The 26,374-nt window shown below is 43.7% G+C and overlaps 2 protein-coding genes across 2 annotated transcripts in view; one reads left to right on the top strand and one right to left on the bottom strand.

Moving 5' to 3' along the window:
* The window catches only part of LOC110500300, a 32,083-nt gene extending 17,058 nt beyond the window's left edge, over positions 1-15,025 (top strand). The window contains exons 4-8 of the mRNA XM_036951560.1: positions 2,188-2,339; positions 3,090-3,307; positions 6,788-6,925; positions 7,162-7,301; positions 14,352-15,025. Of these exons, the coding sequence (XP_036807455.1) occupies positions 2,188-2,339; positions 3,090-3,307; positions 6,788-6,925; positions 7,162-7,301; positions 14,352-14,570 (867 nt within the window). The 3' untranslated portion in view covers positions 14,571-15,025. The remainder of the gene's footprint in view (positions 1-2,187; positions 2,340-3,089; positions 3,308-6,787; positions 6,926-7,161; positions 7,302-14,351) is intronic.
* Positions 14,970-26,374, bottom strand: part of LOC110500299 (angiotensin-converting enzyme 2) — an 18,954-nt gene continuing 7,549 nt past the window's right edge. The window contains exons 6-18 of the mRNA XM_036951559.1: positions 23,276-23,381; positions 22,935-23,032; positions 22,567-22,739; positions 20,735-20,961; positions 20,051-20,195; positions 19,729-19,827; positions 17,532-17,654; positions 17,249-17,427; positions 16,944-17,002; positions 16,735-16,835; positions 16,443-16,559; positions 15,965-16,159; positions 14,970-15,262 (exon numbers count right to left, since the gene is read on the bottom strand). Coding sequence (XP_036807454.1) covers positions 15,166-15,262; positions 15,965-16,159; positions 16,443-16,559; positions 16,735-16,835; positions 16,944-17,002; positions 17,249-17,427; positions 17,532-17,654; positions 19,729-19,827; positions 20,051-20,195; positions 20,735-20,961; positions 22,567-22,739; positions 22,935-23,032; positions 23,276-23,381 — 1,719 coding nt within the window. The 3' untranslated portion in view covers positions 14,970-15,165. The remainder of the gene's footprint in view (positions 15,263-15,964; positions 16,160-16,442; positions 16,560-16,734; positions 16,836-16,943; positions 17,003-17,248; positions 17,428-17,531; positions 17,655-19,728; positions 19,828-20,050; positions 20,196-20,734; positions 20,962-22,566; positions 22,740-22,934; positions 23,033-23,275; positions 23,382-26,374) is intronic.

The raw sequence follows: 26,374 nt of genomic DNA, 5'->3' as shown, positions 1-26,374 counted from the left end.
AACATCCCTGGTCATCCCTACTGCCTCTGATCTGGAGGACCCACTAAACAGAGAACATCCCTGGTCATCTCTACTGGCTCTGATCTGGCAGACTCACTAAACAGAGAACATCCCTGGTCATCCCTACTGCCTCTGATCTGACAGACTCACTAAACAGAGAACATCCCTGGTCATCCCTAATGCCTCTGATCTGGCAGACTCTCACTAAACAGACGTGCTTTGTTTCTACATTATGTCTGAATGTTGGAGATAACCCCTGGCTATCCATAAATGTAAAAAAAACTACTTGATTTGCAATGACTCCAGTCATATTGTCATTTCAACATATTTCTTGTATAAAATGGTAGGTTACAGTAGCCTACATAGGCATTTTAAAAGTAGCCCAAAAACCTGCAACCAATACATTTTACCCATGACATCATTTTCATTGTAGCCCAATTTAGAAGGAAAACGCTGATGGTAGAGGGCTGATGGTAGAGGGCTGATGGTAGAGGGCGGCGTGATCATTTTCATAACAATTGCATGACTGAGGTGCAACCTCATGAATAAGATATTTACCAGAAGTGACTAACATTGATTGATGTTTTGAGTCACCGTTTGAACCCATTAATCTGAATATTAGTCAGAGAGAGAGAGAGCGAGCGACAGGGGAATTTTGTCAGACCTGGGCCCTGACAGTAAATCTCAGTAAGACAAAAAATAATGGTGTTCCAAAAAAGGTCCAGTCGCCAGGACCACAAATACAAATTCCATCTGTTTCCCTAGAGCACACAAAAAACGATACATACCTTGGCCTAAACATCGGGACCACAGGTCACTTCCACAAAGCTGTGAACGATCTGAGAGACAAGGCGAGGAACATATGCCATCAAAAGGAACATAAAATTCGGCATACCAATTAAGTTCTGGCTAAAAATACTTGAATCAGTCATAGAACCCGTTACCTTTTATGTTTGGGAGGTCCGCTCACCAACCAAGAATTCATAAAATGGGACAAGCACCAAATTGAGACTCTGTATGCTTAATTCTGCAAAACTATCCTCAGTGTACAACATAAAACACCAAATAATGCCTGCAGAGCAGAATTTGGCTGATACCCGCTAATGATCAAAATTCAGAAAAAAGCTATGAAAAGGATACAAAACAAACCACTACAGAGAGAAGAACCTGGAGAAGAGTCCCCTAAGCAAACCACTACAGAGAGAAGAGTCTCCTAAACAAACCACTACAGAGAGATGAACCTGGAGAAGAGTTCCCTAAGCAAACCACTACAGAAAGAAGAGTCCCCTAAGCAAGCTGGTCCTGGGGCTCTGTTCACAAACACAAACAAACCCCACAGAGCCCCATGACAGCAACACAATTAGACCCAACCAAATCATCAGACAACAAAAAGATCATTTCTTGACACATTGGAAAGAATGAACAAAAAAACAGGGCAAACTAGAATGCTATTTGGCCCAAAACGGAGAGTACACAGTGGCAGAATACCTGACCACTGACTGACCCAAACTTAAGGAAAGCTTTGTGCAGACTCCGTTAACATAGCCTTGCTATTGAGAAAGGCCGCCGTAGGCAGACCTGGCTCTCAAGAGAAGACAGGCTATGTGCACACTGCCCACAAAATTAGGTGAAAACTGAGCTGCACTTCCTAACCTCCTGCCAAATGTATGACCATATTAGAGACACCCTTAGATTGTACAGAACCATAAAGATTTTTTAAATCAAATCCAATTTTGATAAACTCCCACATCTACTGGCTGAAATACCACAGTGTGCCATCACAGCAGCAAGATGTGTGACCTGTTGCCACGAGAAAAGGGCAACCAGTGAAGAACAAACACCATTGTAAATACAACCCATATTTATGTTGATTTATTTTCCCTTTTGTACTTGAACTATTTGCATAACATTACAACACTGTATATAGACATCATGACTTTTTAAATGTCTTTATACTTTTGGAACTATTGTGAGTGTAATGTTAATGTTTTATTGTTTATTTTAATTGTATCTATTTCACTTGCTTTGGCAATGTCAACATATGTTTCCCATGTTAATGAAGTCCCTTAAATTGACAGCGGTGATGCCGTTGTTTATGGTGCACAGGTTTCTTCACCTCTCCAGGGAGGAAGAGGAAGGACATCAGTGTTGTTATTCAGATTGTCTGTTATCTTCCCATCTCTCTAGACTGTCCACCAAGCCAGCAGGGCTCCTCCACCAGAGAGATGCCCAGAGGAGGGGGCTGAGGCCAGGGCTCTCCACCCGGTCTCCAAGGAGAACACCATACTCAGCTTCAGCCTGGAGATGAGACGAGAGGATGACCTGGACGACCTGGAGAGGTGGGCTCAGTCAGTCAGTCAGTCAGTATCACTCAATCAGTCAGTCAGTCACTCAAATCAGTCAGTATCACTCAATCACTCAATCAGTCAGTCAATCATCCATTAACTGTTTTTTGTACATAGTCCCCACATTTTAGGGGACCAAAAGTATTGGGACAAATTTACTAAACTTTTTACTACTTTAATACATATTTAAGTATGTGGTCCCATATTCACAGAACGTAATGAGTTACATGAAGCTTGTGACTCTACTAATTTGTTGGATGCATTTGCTGTTTGTTTTGGATGTTTTTTTAGATGATTTTGTGCCCAGTAGAAATGAATAGTAAATAATACATTAGCTGTATTAAAGCTGACAGTCATTGTATCATCTAACATCCAAAGTGCTGGAGTACAGAGTCAAACTCCCCCAAAAAATATGTCACACTCCAATATTTTTAGAGCTCACTGTATATTCCTGGAACGTGTGTTGACACGCATATTATATTTAGTGTAGAATGTAATTTAATGTTTCCCAAACCCCGAGCACGTTTAGGTTTCTGCCGTAGCATAACACAGCTGATTCAAATACCCAACTCATCGTCAAGCTTTCATTATTTGAATCAGCTGTGTAGTGCTGGGGTAAAAACCAAAGCGTTCACCCAGGGGGCCCCGGGACCTAGTTTGGGGAAACCCTGTTTTAATGGACCACTGGCCTCACACAAATCTCCATATAAAATGTATCACGTCATGTATCGTCCCTGAACAAAGTGACTCCTACCGCCCCATGGAGGACCTCACAGAAGAGGATGTCAACAAAGCCGATGGGGAGGTTGACGATCTGTTCCTGGTTGCCATGACGAACACCAGAATCTCTGTGGTGAGGGGGCGTGGCTGCGGTGACGGGAGCTCTTGTCACAACTGTGGCAAGTCGGATTGTAACTTCAACGAGGTTGTCATGGTCGCAGAGTCCAGCAAAGTCACCCTGGGTAAGTTTTAATAATATGTATTTGTAAGCAGTGGGGCACACTTGTATTTTTGACTTTTAATTGATAGGACAGTGAGTAGAGGGGACAGGAAAGACAGGAGAAGATTGTGTTCGATAGATAGTGGGATGGTTTCGTACCCAGGCAGACACGATACATGAGCACTGGGGAGTGGCAGCATATAACCACAAGCTAGACCACAGCAGGCCACCCTTCATTTTCATCTAACCAGGGTGTACCCTGGGTATGTTCTGGTGCTGACTTCAGAAGATCCAACCCGTCTGGTTGGTAAGTAGGCTGTTCCTTTTATTAACAGTATCGGTACTGCCAACCGACCAGTGCTTCTGGAGCATTTTATTCTACTGTTGTAACTGGTTTTTGCCTGCCATTTTAAGAAGACATTGTATGGTGACAACAGATACTTTCTGGTACTTACTCAACTCTACCTGGTTCCAAATCGCGGGCAATAGCGGTGCTTGTAGAAGCTATATTTTATTACAGTATAATTACAATGTATTTAACTCTAACTGGTTCCAAATCGTGGCTAGTGGTGCTTATAGAAGCTATATTTTATTTTCATATTTATTACTGTGAATGAACCATTTAATCACATAATTTCTGAGTAAATACAGGTTATTTTGTGTAATGTAAAATACACTTCCCTCATTACTGGCTCCCATGACCTTTCCGACAGAGAAGTGAAACCCTGGTCATGAATACCATATCACAATCACCATGTCCACGTATTTATAAACTAGACTGGATCCCTTCCACATCTCCTCCACATAGTTATAAACTAGACTGGATCCCTTCCACTCCTCCACATAGTTATAAACTAGACTGGATCCCTTCCACTCCTCCACATAGTTATAAACTAGACTGGATCCCTTCCACTCCTCCACATAGTTATAAACTAGACTGGATCCCTTCCACTCCTCCACATAGTTATAAACTAGACTGGATCCCTTCCACTCCTCCACATAGTTATAAACTAGACTGGATCCCTTCCACTCCTCCACATAGTTATAAACTAGACTGGATCCCTTCCACTCCTCCACATAGTTATAAACTAGACTGGATCCCTTCCACTCCTCCACATAGTTATAAACTAGACTGGATCCCTTCCACATCTCCTCCACATAGTTATAAACTAGACTGGATCCCTTCCACATCTCCTCCACATAGTTATAAACTAGACTGGATCCCTTCCACATCTCCTCCACATAGTTATAAACTAGACTGGATCCCTTCCACATCTCCTCCACATAGTTATAAACTAGACTGGATCCCTTCCACATCTCCTCCACATAGTTATAAACTAGACTGGATCCCTTCCACTCCTCCACATAGTTATAAACTAGACTGGATCCCTTCCACTCCTCCACATAGTTATAAACTAGACTGGATCCCTTCCACTCCTCCACATAGTTATAAACTAGACTGGATCCCTTCCACTCCTCCACATAGTTATAAACTAGACTGGATCCCTTCCACTCCTCCACATAGTTATAAACTAGACTGGATCCCTTCCACATCTCCTCCACATAGTTATAAACTAGACTGGATCCCTTCCACATCTCCTCCACATAGTTATAAACTAGACTGGATCCCTTCCACATCTCCTCCACATAGTTATAAACTAGACTGGATCCCGTCCACATCTCCTCCACATAGTTATAAACTAGACTGGATCCCTTCCACATCTCCTCCACATAGTTATAAACTAGACTGGATCCCTTCCACATCTCCTCCACATAGTTATAAACTAGACTGGATCCCTTCCACATCTCCTCCACATAGTTATAAACTAGACTGGATCCCATCCACATATCCTCCACATAGTTATAAACTAGACTGGATCCCTTCCACATCTCCTCCACATAGTTATAAACTAGACTGGACCTCTTCCACATCTCCTCCACATAGTTATAAACTAGACTGGATCCCTTCCACATAGTTATAAACTAGACTGGATCCCTTCCACATCTCCTCCACATAGTTATAAACTAGACTGGATCCCATCCACATCTCCTCCACATAGTTATAAACTAGACTGGATCCCTTCCACATCTCCTCCACATAGTTATAAACTAGACTGGATCCCTTCCACATCTCCTCCACATAGTTATAAACTAGACTGGATCCCTTCCACATCTCCTCCACATAGTTATAAACTAGACTGGATCCCTTCCACATCTCCTCCACATAGTTATAAACTAGACTGGTTCCCTTCCACATCTCCTCCACATAGTTATAAACTAGACTGGATCCCTTCCACATCTCCTCCACATAGTTATAAACTAGACTGGATCCCTTCCACATCTCCTCCACATAGTTATAAACTAGACTGGATCCCATCCACATCTCCTCCACATAGTTATAAACTAGACTGGTTCCCTTCCACATCTCCTCCACGTAGTTATAAACTAGACTGGATCCCTTCCACATCTCCTCCACATAGTTATAAACTAGACTGGATCCCTTCCACATCTCCTCCACGTAGTTATAAACTAGACTGGATCCCTTCCACATCTCCTCCACATAGTTATAAACTAGACTGGTTCCCTTCCACATCTCCTCCACATAGTTATAAACTAGACTGGATCCCTTCCACATCTCCTCCACATAGTTATAAACTAGACTGGATCCCTTCCACTCCTCCACATAGTTATAAACTAGACTGGATCCCTTCCACATCTCCTCCACATAGTTATAAACTAGACTGGATCCCTTCCACATCTCCTCCACATAGTTATAAACTAGACTGGATCCCTTCCACATCTCCTCCACATAGTTATAAACTAGACTGGATCCCTTCCACATCTCCTCCACATAGTTATAAACTAGACTGGATCCCGTCCACATCTCCTCCTCATAGTTATAAACTAGACTGGATTCCTTCCACATCTCCTCCACATAGTTATAAACTAGACTGGATTCCTTCCACATCTCCTCCACATAGTTATAAACTAGACTGGATCCCTTCCACATCTCCTCCACATAGTTATAAACTAGACTGGATCCCTTCCACATAGTTATAAATTAGACTGGATCCCGTCCACATCTCCTCCACATAGTTATAAACTAGACTGGATCCCGTCCACATCTCCTCCACATAGTTATAAACTAGACTGGATCCCTTCCACATCTCCTCCACATAGTTATAAACTAGACTGGATCCCTTCCACATCTCCTCCACATAGTTATAAACTAGACTGGATCCCTTCCACTCCTCCACATAGTTATAAACTAGACTGGATCCCTTCCACATAGTTATAAACTAGACTGGATCCCGTCCACATCTCCTCCACTCTCAGCACCATGGGATTATTTCATTGTGCTGCTTCGCCAATGCTCTGCCATGGGTCCCAAACAATGACGTCATCCAAACGAAGAGCTTGTTGAGGTGTGCTTCCTCATCTTCTTCATTGTATTTTCTGATGACCGTTTTGTGTGTTTTTGTTTCTCTCTCTTTGTGTTCAGTGTCACGAGGAATGGGCAACTTGGAAAAAGTACAACAGTTGGACAACCTCTTTATTGAAAACTATTTATGCCGCATGTACCTTCGGCGTAGACTCACACGTAAGATGTGGAGTATTCCTAGTTTGTCAGCAACTCCAGGTTTGTTATAAAATATTGTGTTTTTGTATTATGTCGTCGATTTTCTTATTCTTTTATCATAATAACAATTATAAAACTGTTTTATTAAACGTTGCCATGGCAATTAGTGTACAAATATTAACTTGATGATGGACAGTCTGGACTACAGACTGCGAACGCTAACTTTATCCCAATGTTTTTTGTTACTATGGTAATAACTGATTACTGATTTTTGTTTATTGATTGATTTATTCTAGAGAAGATCACCATCTATCACTACAAGTCTGACTGTGTGGACGGAGAGTTTCGGGGGGTCCCTGTGGTGCTCAACTTCACCAGCTCTAACTGTTTCCTCAAGTGTGTTAAGGACGGAGAGCGAGTCTCTCTCTGTGTTGGGGTGAGCACATACCCTTCTGCTTTCTGCTGCTAAGACTAATGTTAGCAAGGCCCTGACAAACCAAACTATAAAAGGAGAGTATCAAGTTGGGTTCTCATACTGTATTTATTGCAGGGCAGCAAAACAGTACAACAGACTCTCAATACTACTTCCCTAAAGAGAGGATATTTCTACAGACACACAAATAACTCCTCACAAGGTCACAGCATACCCTGACTATACCCTGACTATACCCTGACTATACCCTGACTACACCCTGACTACACCCTGACTACACCCTGACTACACCCTGACTACACCCTGACTATACCGAACATTAGGAACACCTTTCTAATACTGAGTTGCACCCCCAGTCCCCCCTTTTGCCCTCAGAACAGCCTCAATTTGTCGGGGCATGGACTCAACAAGGTGTCAAAAGCAGGGTTAGGTGGTTCAAGGCCTTCTAATATACATTGGGGTCAGGTGGTTCAAGGCCCTCTAATAGACATTGGGGTTAGGTGGTTCAAGGCTCTCTAATAGACATTGGGGTTAGGTGGTTCAAGGCTCTCTAATAGACATTGGGGTTAGGTGGTTCAAGGCCTTCTAATATACATTGGGGTCAGGTGGTTCAAGGCCCTCTAATAGACATTGGGGTCAGGTGGTTCAAGGCTCTCTAATAGACATTGGGGTCATGTGGTTCAAGGCTCTCTAATAGACATTGGGGTCAGGTGGTTCAAGGCCCTCTAATAGACATTGGGGTCAGGTGGTTCAAGGCCCTCTAATAGACATTGGGGTCAGGTGGTTCAAGGCCCTCTAATAGACATTGGGGTCAGGTGGTTCAAGGCCCTCCAATAGACATTGGGGTCAGGTGGTTCAAGGCCCTCTAATAGACATTGGGGTCAGGTGGTTCAGGGCCCTCTAATAGACATTGGGGTCAGGTGGTTCAGCGCTCTCTAATAGACATTGGGGTCAGGTGGTTCAGGGCCCTCTAATAGACATTGCGGTCAGGTGGTTCAAGGCTCTCTAATAGACATTGGGGTCAGGTGGTTCAGGGCCCTCTAATAGATATTGGGGTCAGGTGGTTCAGGGCCCTCTAATAGACATTGCGGTCAGGTGGTTCAAGGCCCTCTAATAGACATTGGGGTCAGGTGGTTCAGGGCCCTCTAATAGACATTGGGGTCAGGTGGTTCAAGGCCCTCTAATAGACATTGGGGTCAGGTGGTTCAGGGCCCTCTAATAGACATTGGGGTCAGGTGGTTCAAGGCCCTCTAATAGACATTGGGGTCAGGTGGTTCAGGGCCCTCTAATAGACATTGCGGTCAGGTGGTTCAGGGCCCTCTAATAGACATTGGGGTCAGGTGGTTCAGGGCCCTCTAATAGACATTGGGGTCAGGTGGTTCAAGGCCCTCTAATAGACATTGGGGTCAGGTGGTTCAAGGCCCTCTAGTAGACATTATGGTCAGGTGGATCAGGGCCCTCTAATAGACATTGCGGTCAGGTATTTCAGGCGAGCTATAGTCCTCTGGCTCCTAGTGGTACAAGGTAGGGAGTGACGTCTCGGTCCATCGTCGAAGGGGTCACTTTTACCAGCATTTTCACAATCAGTGGTGACATCATCATACCTGCCCTCTGTACCACCCGGCACTAGGCAGCACAGACATCGGGTCATAACCCATATGAAAGGTACGGAGCACAACTACAGTCAGTTTACAGGCATTCACCACCAGTGAGTCATCCCAGGATTGTTGTTTACCAGAGGTCAGTCTGTTCACCAGTCCCCCTTTCACTGCTAAAGGAACCAATTGCAGCTTTCACCTTGACATTTACAGAGGAATGTATAATGGTGGTTAGCCTTCAACTGGGTGATATGGGCACGGCAGACTCAGTCAATTCATGCAACTCAGCGAGTTCTTTAAGGATAGTGGGAATATACAGAACAGGTATGTTCAGTTGTTCTAGGGAAGGTAGCCTAGTGGTTAGTGCATTGGGCCAGTAACCAAAAGGTTGCTATTTTATTTAACCTTTATTTAACTAGGCAAGTCAGTTAAGAACACATTCTTATTTACAATGACAGCCTAGGAACAGTGGGTTAACTGCCTGTTCAGGGGCAGAACTACAGAGACGAAGGTCGAAAGTCATGCGTCCTCCGAAACACAACCCAACCAAGCCGCACTGCTTCTTAACACAGTGCGCAAGCCAGCCACACCAATGTGTCGGAGGAAACACCGTGCAACCTTGGTTGACGCGCGCTGGTGTGCGATGAGACAAGGATATCCCTACTGGCCAAGCCCTCCCTAACCCGGACGACGCTAGGCCAATTGTGCGTCACCCCACGGACGTCACGGCCGGTTACGACAGATCCTGGGCTCGAACCCAGAGTCTCTGGTGGCACAGCTAGCGTTGCGATGCAGTGCCGTAGACCACTGCGCCACCCGGGATGCCCAGAATATCACATTTTTACCACATCTGTCCCTCCCCAAGACAGTGTTACCATGTGGCACTATCATCCTACAGAGCCTGAGCGGTCTCCGTCTGATTGATGAGGCGGGAACACTTGTGCTCAAAGGTCAAGTTGGCAGTCACCCCCTCCGCCCCCAGAACGTATCTAATACAAACAATATTTTTGACCCTTCACTTGGTGGTAAACAGATGACATTGATTTGAAGCTTTCCAAAGGGTTCCCATGGTAGTGATCTGGTTCCCATCCCAGTAACTGGAGTGGTTGTTTTCATGTTGTGTTTCAGATCTTTTTAACCATTTTGTTGTTGCAAATTGGCCCAAATTTGGGACAACACCATTCTTTCCTACACATTCCTAACATCTCTCCTTGGACTCATGCGTCGTTCCATGATACTATACGTATGTGTGCAAGATGGGGAAGTAGTATGAGTGGCGTGCGGCCGTCTGGGGGGCGTCAGACGCCGTCATCATCGGGTTTTCAGCCTGAAGACATCAAACACCACTTTTCAACGGCATTGTTTTGCATATTAACAGCACCAGTAGAAGTATGTACAGTCACCATGGGTGAGTCCCGTGAGGGGGGGAGGAACCTTGGGTGAGTCCCGTGAGGGGGGGAGGAACCTTGGGTGAGTCCCGTGAGGGGGGGAGGAACCTTGGGTGAGTCCCGTGAGGGGGGGAGGAACCGTGGGTGAGTCCCGTGAGGGGGGGAGGAACCGTGGGTAAGGGGAGGAGGAACCATGGCCGCTGCTGCTTTCGCAGCCATGTCAGCACTGGCATCCCCTTTCGTAACAGAATCGGCCCTAAAAGTGGGTGGCACATTTAATAATGGCACCAGCGTTGGGTAACGCCACCGCTCCATACATACCGTCGTGTTTAACAACGTCATAAACCCACGCCGTTTCCACAACCTCCTGAAGTCCTGGCAAACACCACACACATACCTTGAATCAGTATAGATTGTCACCTTCTTACGCCTCCATCACACCGACGGCGTCATGACGTTTTGGGACCCCAGAAGTACATTCATTTCCAATGGAACGCTGCCTTTGCCTTGCTGCAGGGTGTTGCAGTGCGTTGCAGTGCGTTGCAGTGCGTTGCAGTGCGTTGCAGTGCGCTGCAGTGCGTTGCAGTGCGTTCTGTGTGGTGGTGTATGTTGGTGTAAAACTGTATGTGTAGACGACTTGACAGAAGTGGTAGCAGAAGGGGAATGTTGAACTGTTGTTGCACACATCCAGATGATGCTGCGTACCTTTTTGCGTAATAACGCTGATGGTGAAGATCGAGGCACCATCCCTCTGTCAGCATCAACGCGTGCGTCAGCGCCGTCCCCTCTGCCAACTGTGCTGAGGTACCAGGATGTAACGGAGCAGACCCTAGCCATGTGTGGTCTGTGACTACCGCGGGCCCCGCCCATCTATTTCCCATTTGGTCCAGGTAGGATGACCCATCTGAATATGACAATAAGTCAGCATTTAACAGAGGCACGTCACACAAGTCCTGGTTGGCAGTGACGATGTCACCATCACGTCTAGACAGCAGGGATGGATGGTGTCGTTGGGATAGGTAGGAGAGTTGTGGGGTTTAGCCTAGCACATTTCACTACATGTCCCCTGACAGCAGTTTCGCTTCCCAACCGGTGAACCTGGTCGACGTCACCTGGTTAGTTTTCCCCTACTACGGAGCGTGTTCTGTCGGGGGAGGCAAACGGCCCGTTGGATGAGGTCTTGAATTTGAGATCTTTGTGACTCCAGTTCCTCATCTAGTTGATGCATGTTGTGTTTGAGATTCAACCACTGAAGTCTGGTGTTTTCAAATTAGCCAAACTGGAAAATAATGTTAATGTCAGGAGGCATTGGTCACGGTCCCGACCGTGTTTCATTTCAAATGACTTTTTGTGGCGGCGTTTGATTCTTGCTCGGTCCAGGGAACCACCCTTTGGCCAGATGGTGTCCCGTGAACTTGTGATTTAGGAAAGTACTCCATTTACTCATCTTGAGAGAACTCCTACAACTCTGAGCTACTTGGTAGTCCAGAGACCATTTGTCTTCAGTCTCAACAGCCTGCTCTTTACAATTAAGAGGCTCCCATGTTTTTTAACAGATTTAAAAATAGATGGCACTATATTGTTGGTGAGCGCTTCAGGTATATTTGCAATTTGAAATTCACATAATTTGCATGTATTTAGGTTCAGGTCATAAAATCATTTCTAAACAGTATAATAAAGGGATATTTACCACGGGTCTAGTACCCAAAATACATAGTAATACTTTTAATAATCTGACATTTATTACCTTGAGTTCTCACCCAGATGGACCTTACTTTATCCAGGATCATTCCTGGGTTTAACTTAACACAACATTTAGTCCAGGATCTACTAGACTAACATATGGAATTGTTTTAAGATGGTCATACCATGGATCATTTAGCTATTTGATGTAGAATTTTAGGACATCTTTAGGTTTATTTGATAAAATATTGAATTTGGCCTTTACTATTATAGCCCAAAGAAACACATGGACTAACATTCAGAAATTGTCAAAAAACATCAAAAACATCAACATCATGTCTTGTGACAGACTGAAAAGCATCAGGAAGGATGATGAGGAGATCTAGGCGTTTGTCTTCTACATGAAGGCTGAAATGAGCAAATAGCGCCGGTTTGAGTCCGCCTACTGCCAGGGCTGGTTCATCCACACCTCTAACGAGACCAAAGTAGTTTTGGGGAAACCCCAGGGGATGACGGGGGACCAGTCATTCTTCTTTGTCATCTATAAATGATGAAGAGGGTTTGTTGTTTCTGCATGTTATGTTTCTCTAGTTTTTATATACCATCATTTTATAACATGGTTGTTTTGAAGTGATCTGTCCTATATCGACGAGATGTCAGAAAGCTTAGGAAATATTTTTGCTTTTTTGGACACACATTTAACCCCTTATTTTTGTTGGCACAAAGCTAATTCCGTTCCATTTGTTTGTATGAGCTCCCTTCAGACGATTCTCAAAGACTCTTGTGGGGGTCGTAAAGCAAAACGGAGAACACCATCGTGTTTGTGAGAGTCATCTTTCCATAGAGTTAGTAGGCCAAACCGTTCGGATGCTACAGACGTTTTTCGTGAGAGAACTGATTTTCGGGATGGCTCATGGTCTGACAAACACAGCTGGAGCTCGGCCACCTTCCACCGCAGACGCAGAAGGGCAACATAGGCGGATGTGGGGGATGGAGACTCAGCCCATGCAAATATCTCTAGCTTAAGCTGACGGATTTAGATGGGGATTACGTTCACTAGCTTGACACACAGATGTGCATCAATAGACTCTTAAGGATTAAGACTTTAAGATGTGTTCAATAGACTCTTAAGGATTAAGACTTTAAGATGTGTTCAATAGACTGTTAAGGATTAAGACTTTAAGATGTGTTCAATAGACTGTTAAGGATTAAGACTTTAAGATGTGTTCAATAGACTCTTAAGGATTAAGACTTTAAGATGTGTTCAGTAGACTGTTAAGGATTAAGACTTTAAGATGTGTTCAATAGACTCTTAAGGATTAAGACTTTAAGATGTGTTCAATAGACTGTTAAGGATTAAGACTTTAAGATGTGTTCAATAGACTCTTAAGGATTAAGACTTTAAGATGTGTTCAATAGACTCTTAAGGATTAAGACTTTAAGATGTGTTCAATAGACTCTTAAGGATTAAGACTTTAAGATGTGTTCAGTAGACTGTTAAGGATTAAGACTTTAAGATGTGTTCAATAGACTGTTAAGGATTAAGACTTTAAGATGTGTTCAATAGACTCTTAAGGATTAAGACTTTAAGATGTGTTCAATAGACTGTTAAGGATTAAGACTTTAAGATGTGTTCAATAGACTCTTAAGGATTAAGACTTTAAGATGTGTTCAATAGACTCTTAAGGATTAAGACTTTAAGATGTGTTCAATATAATTGCTACTATATGTATTTTTAGTTCACCACTAATTGCATATTTTTCAAATAACTTCATAGTAGTCAGTAAAGGAAATGAGACCAAGGACTATTGTTATTCCCTGTTGTGTTATTGTTGTTCCATGTTGTGTTATTGTTGTTCCATGTTGTGTTATTGTTATTCCCTGTTGTGTTATTGGTATTCCCTGTTGTGTTATTGGTATTCCCTGTTGTGTTATTGGTATTCCCTGTTGTGTTATTGGTATTCCCTGTTGTGTTATTGGTATTCCCTGTTGTGTTATTGGTATTCCCTGTTGTGTTATTGGTATTCCCTGTTGTGTTATTGGTATTCCCTGTTGTGTTATTGGTATTCCCTGTTGTGTTATTGTTGTTCCATGTTGTTATTGTTATTCCCTGTTATTGTTATTCCCTGTTATTGTTATTGTTATTCCCTGTTATTGTTATTCCCTGTTGTGTTATTGTTGTTCCATGTTGTGTTATGGTTATTCCCTGTTATTGTTATTCTCTGTTGTGTTATTGTTATTCCATGTTGAATTTGAGTCGTGAATAGTGTTCCCAATACTGCACAGGTCCATTCAGGCTTTAAAAGCAGATTTCGGTAGATGTGCACAAGGACTAAACGGAATTGTTGAATAATAATATCTTTAACCTGTACATATCCTTTCAGACTTGTGACCAACACAGACTGAAAAGCATCAGGAAGGATGATGAGGAGATCCAGGCGTTTGTCTTCTACATGAAGGCTGAAATGAGCAAACAGCGCCGGTTTGAGTCCGCCTACTGCCAGGGCTGGTTCATCCACACTTCTAACGAGACCAAAGTAGTTTTGGGGAAACCCCAGGGGATGATGGGGGACCAGTCATTCTTCTTTGTCATCCATAAATGATGAGGGTTTGTTGTTTCTGCATGTTATGTTTCTCTATGTAGTTTCTGTAGTGTGTTTTTATACCACCATTTTATACCACCATTTTATACCACCATTTTATACCATGTAATTTTGTATTGATCCTATGAGTCCCTGGAAAACAATGATGATTGCTGAGTGGGCTATACTGGCTACCATAAATGTACTGTAGATTCATTGAATGTAGAGAAACAGAGCCCAGGAAAAGAATGGATGTGTACTGATATTACTGTGTGTGTGTGTTTGTAATACAATAATGCAGCAGTGGCCTGTTATTCTGCTATTGCAGAGAGAAGTAGCTATGTATCATACACAAATAATTAGCATTTGTTTGTAGTTTTCAGTTATTGATCGTTTAGTCAGATGAGTAATGCTTTTATGTTTTTCTGTGACTTAAGTCTTTTTTTATTTAGAATAAAAATATATTCTAAAACTCTACAAATGTCTTGAATTTATACATAATTTAAACGAATGATCCTACTTCTAATGTGGTCTTCTTTAAAGAGCTGTTGTTGTTGTAGGGGGTTTTCAGATCTGTCAAGTCGTCTGTCAAACTTTCACACTGACAATCAGCGACTCAGAACCCTGTCTGTTCATCCTCTTCCCTCTCAAATGTTTTGTTGGTCACGCCGTAGGGGTTCTCTGCATTCTCTTCAGCTTTCGCTGCAGATTTCCTGGAGATATAGAAGAGAAAGAACTGTCATGTGTCTTTTAAAAATTGCTTAAATTAACATTTTGCAAATTGTGAGGTTGTTAATTAAACATGTAGTAATTAATTAGTCTCTTCCAGACCTGGGTCGAATACGTGTCAAATACTTGAAGTTGTTGATTTAGGTCGACTAGATTTTAGGATTAAGTTTGGTTCAAACTGTATTTGAACCTCTACTCTTTTCATTCCTTAAAACAACATAAAGCATCTCACAGTTGGCGCTGACCTAGGATCAGGTTTGCCTTTTAGATCATGATGAATATCTGATTACATGGACAGGGAGGACCTGATCCTAGATCAGCACTCTTATTCTGGTATGCTTTATGAATAGGGTTGCAATCCTATAATGAATACGGCCCAGACTCACTTCTTCCTGTCTCTGAAACCAGAGATGATCAACCCTGTTATGAATGCGGCCCAGACTCACTTCTTCCTGTCTCTGAAACCAGAGATGATCAACCCTGTTATGAATACGGCCCAGGCTCACTTCTTCCTGTCTCTGAAACCAGAGATGATCAACCCTGTTATGAATATGGCCCAGACTCACTTCTTCCTGTCTCTGAAACCAGAGATGATCAACCCTGTTATGAATATGGCCCAGACTCACTTCTTCCTGTCTCTGAAGCCAGAGATGATCAACCCTGTTATGAATATGGCCCAGACTCACTTCTTCCTGTCTCTGAAGCCAGAGATGATGAGGTAACAGCCCATGCAGACCACCAGTCCCATGACCACCCCAAACACCACCAGCCAGACGGTGACCGGCTGCTCCACGGGCGGGGCCAGCGTTGCTAGGAGACCCTCGAACTCCAGAGTTTTATCGTCCAGTTTGAATGCGTCATTGATTCGACCTCTGGACATCCTAGTGAGATGAACAATGGCTTGAGTCATGGGGTTATGGGTAATGTTTCATGTACAAATACTGGAATAAAACATCCATAAGAGGATTTACTGAATGCTGGTTGGAAAATGCAACTTTGTTTATGGCTTTAGTTTCAGAACCCACATCACGAATGCTACACAGAGTGTTATTACTCTGTTTCAGACAGTCTTGTGGTGTCGCTCACTCAGTTTGGCAGATATGATCGGGCAAGGTTTGTTTTAGCATGTGTAATCAGCTCACGTTCAAGGGTTGACTCCTTTACCTGATAGCAGCCTCTACCTCAGCTTTGGGAATGACCACGGCAGAGTTGGCAGGGTCAGTCACCACAAAGTAGAAAGAGATTCTGGCTGTCTCCTTGTAGGTGTGGATGTTCTCTGTCCTGGAACAAAGATAATAAAATGATGTGATGTCACAAGAAGATTCTAATAAATAATATTGATACAATATATATACATACATTTTCATTCTGGAATGTGATGGGAGTGACTGACATAAAGAGAAGCAAAGCTGAGAGTGAGTGACGTCTAGGTGGACTTTTATTGTGAAACACTTACGTGAAAAGAGCTGCCGTCTTGTTGACCTCAAGGTAATACTGTCTCATGGCGTAGGCCATGTTGGCTTTGAACAGGTACATCTCGTTGGCGTTCCACATGTACTGGAAGAGAAACAATTCAAGTCAGTTCAACTGGATTATATGAAGAGATCGTCCAAACGAAAAGGTAGTGGAGCCGTTTTACAACCACGTTCAGCTTAGTGTACTCACTGCCTTGTCACCCATAGCTGCTTTCAGACTCAACCTCACTTTGTAGGCATTCGCTGAGACTGTTGAACAGATAGGAAATATGCATTATTTATAGAATATATCACTTTTAACTATATCTAAAATGTCATAGAACATAGTATGGAGCAATGTATTGACTATGCATACTGGATAGTGAGCTAGATACAGAATCTGGACTCACATGGGTCCACTGTACTTTTGTACTACTTGGTGTGAAGCGATATATTGGCTATGCACACTAGATAGTGCCCTAGTATGGATAGGGACACGACTATATAGGTACTCACATGGGTCCTCAGCTGCTCTCCATCCTGACTTCCTGTTGTTCTTCCTGTTTTCTTCTATGAGCCAAACGTGGAGGTCCTTGAAGTAGTCCAGGAGAGGGGCGGAGTCCATCTTGGCATTTCCTGAAATCGTCTCCAGGGCTCTGGTCCACGACTTTGACCTCCCGAACTCCAGCATCGTCCTGTAAAATGAGATTAGTTAGTTTGTTTACTTGTTCATTGGCAAATCTGCATTCTTAGAAGTAGACATGACAGATGCAACAACAAACAGATTTGGTAGGAGCACCTGAGCTTGTCCCCGGCTGCTGTAGAGTTGGTGATGTCACACTTGAATAAGGGTCCAGAGTGGCCAGCTGCCTCACAGAGAGCCTTCTGGAACTGGAACTGATAGACAGTCCTGGTGAAGTATCTATGACAGAGACAGTCCTGGGTCAAGTACAGTACATGTCCTGGTGAAGTATCTATGACAGAGACAGTCCTGGGTCAAGTACAGTACATGTCCTGGTGAAGTATCTATGACAGAGACAGTCCTGGGTCAGATACAGTACATGTCCTGGTGAAGTATCTATGACAGACAGAGACAGTCCTGGGTCAAGTACAGTACATGTCCTGGTGAAGTATCTATGACAGACAGAGACAGTCCTGGGTCAAGTACAGTACATGTCCTGGTGAAGTATCTATGACAGACAGAGACAGTCCTGGGTCAAGTACAGTACATGTCCTGGTGAAGTATCTATGACAGAGACAGTCCTGGGTCAAGTACAGTACATGTCCTGGTGAAGTATCTATGACAGACAGAGACAGTCCTAGGCCAAATACAGTACATGTCCTGGTGAAGTATCTTTGACAGACAGAGACAGTCCTGGGTCAGATACAGTACATGTCCTGGTGAAGTATATATGACAGAGACAGTCCTGGGTCAAGTACAGTACGTGTCCTGGTGAAGTATCTATGACAGACAGAGACAGTCCTGGGTCAGATACAGTACATGTCCTGGTGAAGTATCTATGATAGAGACAGTCCTGGGTCAGATACAGTACATGTCCTGGTGAAGTATCTATGACAGACAGAGACAGTCCTGGATCAAGTACAGTACATGTCCTGGTGAAGTATCTATGACAGACAGAGACAGTCCTGGGTCAAGTACAGTACGTGTCCTGGTGAAGTATCTATGACAGACAGAGACAGTCCTGGTGAAGTATCTATGAAGTATATATGACAGACAGAGTCCTGGGTCAGATACATGTCTATGCTTCATCATTTCCCACCACCTAAAGCTAAATGACTGGATGTGAGGGGTGTTGAGAATGACTGGATGTGAGGGGTAGTGAGAATGGCTGGATGTGAGGGGTAGTGAGAATGGCTGGATTTGAGGGGTAGTGAGAATGGCTGGATGTGAGGGGTGTTGAGAATGACTGGATGTGAGGGGTAGTGAGAATGACTGGATGTGAGGGGTAGTGAGAATGGCTGGATGTGAGGGGTAGTGAGAATGGCTGGATGTGAGGGGTAGTGAGAATGACTGGATGTGAGGGGTAGTGAGAATGACTGGATGTGAGGGGTGTTGAGAATGACTGGATGTGAGGGGTAGTGAGAATGGCTGGATGTGAGGGGTGTTGAGAATGGCTGGATGTGAGGGGTATTGAGAATGGCTGGATGTGAGGGGTAGTGAGAATGGCTGGATGTGAGGGGTAGTGAGAATGACTGGATGTGAGGGGTAGTGAGAATGACTGGATGTGAGGGGTATTGAGAATGGCTGGATGTGAGGGGTAGTGAGAATGGCTGGATGTGAGGGGTAGTGAGAATGGCTGGATGTGAGGGGTAGTGAGAATGGCTGGATGTGAGGGGTAGTGAGAATGGCTGGATGTGAGGGGTATTGAGAATGGCTGGATGTGAGGGGTGTTGAGAATGGCTGGATGTGAGGTGTAGTGAGAATGGCTGGATGTGAGGGGTAGTGAGAATGGCTGGATGTGAGGGGTAGTGAGAATGGCTGGATGTGAGGGGTAGTGAGAATGGCTGGATGTGAGGGGTGTTGAGAATGGCTGGATGTGAGGGGTATTGAGAATGGCTGGATGTGAGGGGTAGTGAGAATGGCTGGATGTGAGGGGTAGTGAGAATGGCTGGATGTGAGGGGTGTTGAGAATGGCTGGATGTGAGGGGTGTTGAGAATGGCTGGATGTGAGGGGTGTTGAGAATGGCTGGATGTGAGGGGTGTTGAGAATGGCTGGATGTGAGGGGTAGTGAGAATGGCTGGATGTGAGGGGTAGTGAGAATGGCTGGATGTGAGGGGTGTTGAGAATGGCTGGATGTGAGGGGTGTTGAGAATGGCTGGATGTGAGGTGTAGTGAGAATGGCTGGATGTGAGGGGTAGTGAGAATGGCTGGATGTGAGGGGTAGTGAGAATGGCTGGATGTGAGGGGTGTTGAGATGAGACCTGATGAAGGAGTAGTGAGAATGACTGGATGTGAGGGGTGTTGAGATGAGACCTGATGAAGGAGTAGTCTCCGGACACGTGGAACAGAGCAGGCGGGTCACAGTATGTCTCATCTCTGGGTAAGGGCTCCACTACACCGACCATATCCCTCCTGGTAACAGAGTTAGCATCAATAGTTAGCATTGTGATGTCCCTATAGTGTAATGCGAAACCAACTATGAGGTAAAAACACTAAACCTCCACTAGAGCTGCTTCTTTACATTGATATACAACACTGATATATTGTTTATGATTCTTTATCTCCCATCAGCTAAAGCTAAATCAACTGTGACCTATGACAAGCGGAAGAAGCTCCAGAAGAGGTCCTTCCTTACTTCATCTCCCACCAGCGCTGCATCCACTGGTCCTTGGGGATGGTCCCCAGGAAGACCTGCCACCTCCACTCCTCCAGCATGTAGGTGAAAGGCAGGGTGGCCACGATGGTCAGGGCCTGCTTCATCAGGAAGTTGATCTCAGTCTCTGCGTTGGAGCGGGAGGAAGAGGAATAAGTGCTGTTTGAGAGAGGGTACATCTAGAATGCTGACACTGTATAGAAAACAGAGTGTAGTGGTCTCTGGTCAAAGAGTAGGGCACTTCTCGGGTGTTATCCGAGACAGGGAGTCACTAGAGGAGCCATTTTGATGAAACAACGTGAAACAAAACCTACAACACTCAGTGTCAATTATCCCCATCAGATATACATGTAGATCTGCTCATACCTGCCCTGGCCTTGGCCCTGAATCTGTCCCTGTCCCTGACCCTGTCCCTGACCCTGGCTCTGTCCTGACCCTGTCCCTGTCCCTGTCCCTGTCCCTGACCCTGACCCTGGCTCTGTCCTGACCCTGTCCCTGTCCCTGTCCCTGTCCCTGACCCTGACCCTGTTCCTGACCCTGATTCTGTTCAGGTGTAACTCAGGTATTCCATAGACCAGCTATAACAACAACTGTTGTCTAACTGTTATCCTCAGATCTAGATCTGCTTCTACCACTACCTGCCCCTACCCCTTACTCAGGTGTCACCTTTATCCTCTACGAAGTCGCCTGGTAGGAGTCCCAGGGCCTTCAGGTGTTTGGGGGTGGCAGCGGACAGGGACATGATCTCCCCCACGGCCTCGTGGAAGCCCTCGTTAGCCCCGTCTCTCAGCAGGTAGGACAGGTTCCTGTAGGCCATCTGGTACTGGTTGTGTCCCATCTCATGGTGCGCTGTCAGGAAGTGGTCCATGTTCACCTCCGTACACATCTTGATCCTGGAAATGGGGGAAATTTAAGAAGTAGACAAAGTCAGGGAAGTACAGTATAATACAGTATAATAGGGTATAATACATTATAAAACAGTATAATACAGAATAATACAATATAATACAGTATAATGCATTATAATACATATAATACAGTATATAATACAGTATATAATACAGTATAATACAGTATAATACAGTAATACAGTATATAATACAGTATAATACAGTATAATACAGTATATAATACAGTATAATACAGTATATAATACAGTATAATACAGTATAATACAGTATATAATACAGTACAATACCGTATAATACAGTATATAATACAGTACAATACCGTATAATAAGTTCATATTTATGATGAATATTTAATCATTACAATTGATGCTGAGTGTAAGGAGGTATAGCCTACAAAATCAGATCAACTCCATCCGATGTAATTCTACATGTGTGTACAGCATTTTGAAAAGCAGTTCAACGTGCTGTGGATTTTTACCTTGATGACTTATGTTTCACAACAGAATTCCTTCATATCTTTATGACATGCTGCTGTGACTAACAGGAACTGAATTCTATATCAGTAGTTAGTGCCTGCAATCTCTCTGTCCCTCCCTAAGGCTCTACTAACTGCGTGTCCAGGGATAAATACAGTACGGACATGATTCCTGTTACCTGAAGTCCTCTCTGTCCCTCCCTGAGGCTCTACTTACTGCGTGTCCAGGGATAAATACAGTACGGACATGATTCCTGTTACCTGAAGTCCTCTCTGTCCCTCCGTAAGGCTCTACTTACTGCGTGTCCAGGGATAAATACAGTACGGACATGATTCCTGTTACCTGAAGTCCTCTCTGTCCCTCCGTAAGGCTTGTCACTCTGCATGTCCTGGGCTAAATACAGTACGGACATGATTCCTGTTACCTGAAGTCCTCTCTGTCCCTCCCTAAGGCTCTACTTACTGCGTGTCCAGGGATAAATACAGGACGGACATGATTCCTGTTACCTGAAGTCCTCTCTGTCCCTCCCTAAGGCTCTACTTACTGCGTGTCCAGGGATAAACACAGTACGGACATGATTCCTGTTACCTGAAGTCCTCTCTGTCCCTCCGTAAGGCTTGTCACTCTGCATGTCCAGGGATAAATACAGTACGGACATGATTCCTGTTACCTGAAGTCCTCTCTGTCCCTCAATAAGGCTCTACTTACTGTGTATCCAGGGATAAATACAGTACGGACATGATTCCTGTTACCTGAAGTCCTCTCTGTCCCTCCGTAAGGCTTGTCACTCTGCATATCCTGGGCTAAGTAAAGGGAGAGGGGATACCTAGTTTGTTGTACAACTGAATGCATTCAACTGAAACGTGTCTTCAGCATTTAACCCAACCCCTCTGAATCAGAGAGGAGCGGAGGGCCGACCTTAATCGCCGTCCACGTCATCAACACCCAGGAGGCAGTTGTTGTCGGAGGTTAAGTGCCTTGTTCAAAGGCAGAACAGCAGAGTTTTCCACCTTGCCTGCTCAGGGAGTCAAACCAGCAACCTTTTGGTTACTGGCCCAATGCCCTTACCTGCTAGATTAGTTAAATGCAGGATGAATACGATTCCTGTTACCTGAAGTCCTCTCTGTTCCCCATGTCCCAGGCTGTAGGGTGGCACACTACCTTCCTGCCATCAGTAGGTTTCTCCAGCATAGAGTCCTTCCAGAAGTTGTCGAACATCTTGTATAGACCCACCGACATGAAAAACTTCTCTGCTTCTTGGAACAGTCTGTCCTTAGGCCATTTCTGGGAAATAGAGAAAAGGTGTTTAACTCACAGGGTATTTTAGGAGGTAAGAATTGAAAGTAACAGAAGTCACTATTAAAGTCACACTTGTTTCCTTCAGATCCACGATTCCTAGTCTACAATTTTCAACGTTTATGTTGGATACGTACAATAGCAGATTGATGATTCATGATTCATGATTTATTTTCACTCAACCTGTGCGATCATAGCTTCCGTCACATCAATGTCGGTTTTCTCTGGAAAAGGGGTTGAGATGGGGTAAAGACCTGTCCAAAACCTTCCCCACATGTCACCTGAAAAAGGTAATGAGAGAGAGAGAGAGAGAGAGAGAGAGAGAGAGAGAGAGAGAGAGAGAGAGAGAGAGAGAGAGAGAGAGAGAGAGAGAGACAGAGAGAGAGAGAGAGAGAGGAGAGAGAGAGAGAGAGAGAGAGAGAGAGAGAGAGAGAGAGACAGAGAGAGAGAAGACCTTCATAAACTGACTCAGTCATGTTCCAGCAGTGTTGGAGCGAAAGCTGAGCCCTGTCCAGTGACCTTACCCAGTAGATGTGCGGGTAGGCCCCCCTCTGGGTGGATGTGTTCAGGGTGTTTGGCCTGCAGCTTAGACCTCACATAGGCATGCAGCTCTTTGTAGAGGGGGAGGATCTGGAAAGACACAATAGAGTTGATGGTGTGCAATAAAATATAAAAACACAATATCTTTGATGTGGCAAGTCCGATTTGCATAATGCAAATAAAGCACACTGGTTGGGGAGTAAAGGATGACATATAACGGATTCCAAACATCTAACTCTAATTCGTTGTGTTACCAGCAAAAATATTGTAATCAGATTACAGATACAGATATGATTACTTCTAGTATTACTTTTACATTTAGAAAGGAAACAAACAAATTATTTGACACGTTTCTGTTTCTCAATGACATTCAAATCAGCATTGGAAAAAAAGGGACACTTTTTTTTATACCGAGGTTAAGACAGTTTCAGGCTGGATATTCGACAGATATTCATTCGCCTGTAGTTTTCCTTACGTCCACCAACAGAAAGTTAGGGACCGTCAACATAGTGACAAATTAAAATTTTCACATTTCAATAGCTCTTTAACCATTACTCCTACAACTTTCAAAACTGATTGTAGATAACCCGATGGCATAGACACACATTGCACACACTTTTTTTTTTGTCCATTTACACCTCGTACTATTTTAAATGATTTATGTACATTTTTGAATTTCAATAGCTCCTTGGTCATGTGACCTACTGACTTCAAACAAGGTTCAGAATGTCCACTGACTACCCTTCTATATTGCACACCCTTTAGTTTGTCCATTTTCATCTCATGTTATTAGATTAAATCTGAAAGCTTTGCAGGCCTTCATTTTACATTGGTCTTAAAAATAAATAAAAATTAAGTTAACAAATGTTCCAGCCTCGCAATAACTATCTTTCACATGGACACTGAAAGATCTGCAAATGGCTGTATGTGGTTTGGATCAAGGACAGGAGAGGTGTTTGAACAGAGGTGCTTAAAACTTCTTCGGGATCAGTGTCCCTTCCGCGGGTCGGTTGAGCTAACGTAGGCTAATGCGATTAGCATTAGGTTGTACGTAACAAGAACATTTCCCAGGACAGCACTGATCCCGAAGATGTTAAAGGAAGGCACACAGGTAGGCCTCATGAAAAACAATGTTTCATATGCTCTTTTTAATCACAGTAATAGGCAGTGATTTGTCAGTCAGAGTGAGCTTGATAACGTGAAAGAATCTTTTTCATAGCATCACTTTCATATACTGTACATTAAGACAAATCCTTCTACGTTGCACACAGTTTACATGACCTGATAATGACTTGATATTTGAGAGCATTCACAACAAGCCACCTGCAGACAACTTATACAAAATGCAATAGTGCATTTTGAGGGTTTGTTTTTCTGATGAAAATAGTTATTTGATGCATGGCCTACTATTTCTAACTGGGAAAATACATTCCTATGTCTTTTTGTGTGACACCAAAATGTATAACATTCACACCACAACTACACGTTGAAACTACAGTTTTTTCCTGTGCGGTGATCAACTTACATTCTGATAGCTTTGTGTATTGAGTGACGGAAATGTATTGACATAGTGATGAATTAACTTTAATGACATTACAGAAAGCATACAACAACAACAACAACAACACGGTGAGTTAACAACACATTGGAAACAGAGCGTGTCATGAAACTGGCAAATAAAGACGACGATGGAAAGAGAAATATTGATGATGGCCAGAAATTCAGTCAACACCATCTAGATCCTTACACCAGAGACAGAGGGACAGAAGGTGAGGAAGAGACTCTAGAGGACAGGAAAGATGATATACAAGCACAAAGTGATGAAGAGTACTACGGAGACAGAGGGACAGAAGGTGAGGAAGAGACTCTAGAGGACAGGAAAGATGACATACAAGCACAAAGTGATGAAGAGTACTACGGAGACAGAGGGACAGAAGGTGAGGAAGAGACTCTAGAGGACAGGAAAGATGACATACAAGCACAAAGTGACGAAGAGTACTCCAGGGAGACAGAGGGACAGAACAAGTGAGCCGTGCTAAAAGAATGACCAGACCAGGGGCAAAGTCATTTTCCATTTCTATTAAGATGGACAGGTGGCAGGAAATAAAGCCTTTACCAGGTACCTGAAATCTACACCAGCCACGGACAGACGTGCTGTATTCTGAAAGTAATAAGGTCAACCCATGTTGCACCTTGACATTCAAAGACAAGCATATCAAAGCTAGTCACAGCCTGAAAAAAGCCTCAGCTTACTTCTGTGCCTCGGCACCTTTCAGTCATGTAAGGCCAAATACATGTTTAGACGACAAAAAAGGCTGAGCAAATATAGCAAATATGTCAACATCATGGTATTCAGATTTGGTGAGGTGACACACCAACGAAGTGAGAGAAGATGTAGGCCTGTAAGATATACATTTTTAATTTAGAAAAATGTATGTAAAATCTTGTGAGATGAAAATGGACTAACTAAAGGGTGTGCAATATAGAAGGAACAGTCAGTGGACATTCTGAACCTTGTTTGAAGTCAGTAGGTCACATGACCAAGGAGCTATTGACATTCAAATGTAAAAAAAAGTTTGTACTTTGTTTATGCTCCCTAACTAATCCAAGTAGGAATACAAAATGCTGCTCACATTTTCACATGTTTATTAGCTTTGGAAAGCGAATCAATGTCCAAATCTGGTGCGCGCAATTTTTCCAACATCATGACACTTATTTGGAGGTCTGTGGCTCAAAAGGTTTGAAAGCCATTGAAGTTTGAAAGCGCGAATATCCAACTTTAAACTGTCTTTACCTCGGTCATTTTTATTTGTTCTGCCTGAGCGAGTCTGACCACAAATTAGAGACCACTATGATGACACAACAAATGCGTTTGATGGATCGCAGGAATATGTTTTTGTATGCTACAGTCCAAACTATGTCTTCTGATGGAGTGACTGCTGTCGGCATTCAAATGTTATCCAATTTCAATAGACACTTGGAGGTAAGGACGACAGTAGTGGTGTAGCTCAACGGGCGATATGGACATCACTTATTACTGATATCTAGGCTGCATATCGCATGGATGTGAATCACACTGCAGC

This window comes from Oncorhynchus mykiss, chromosome 18 (assembly GCF_013265735.2).
Source record: "Oncorhynchus mykiss isolate Arlee chromosome 18, USDA_OmykA_1.1, whole genome shotgun sequence".
NCBI lineage: Eukaryota > Metazoa > Chordata > Actinopteri > Salmoniformes > Salmonidae > Oncorhynchus > Oncorhynchus mykiss.
This window is presented reverse-complemented; position numbering and strand designations above follow the sequence as displayed.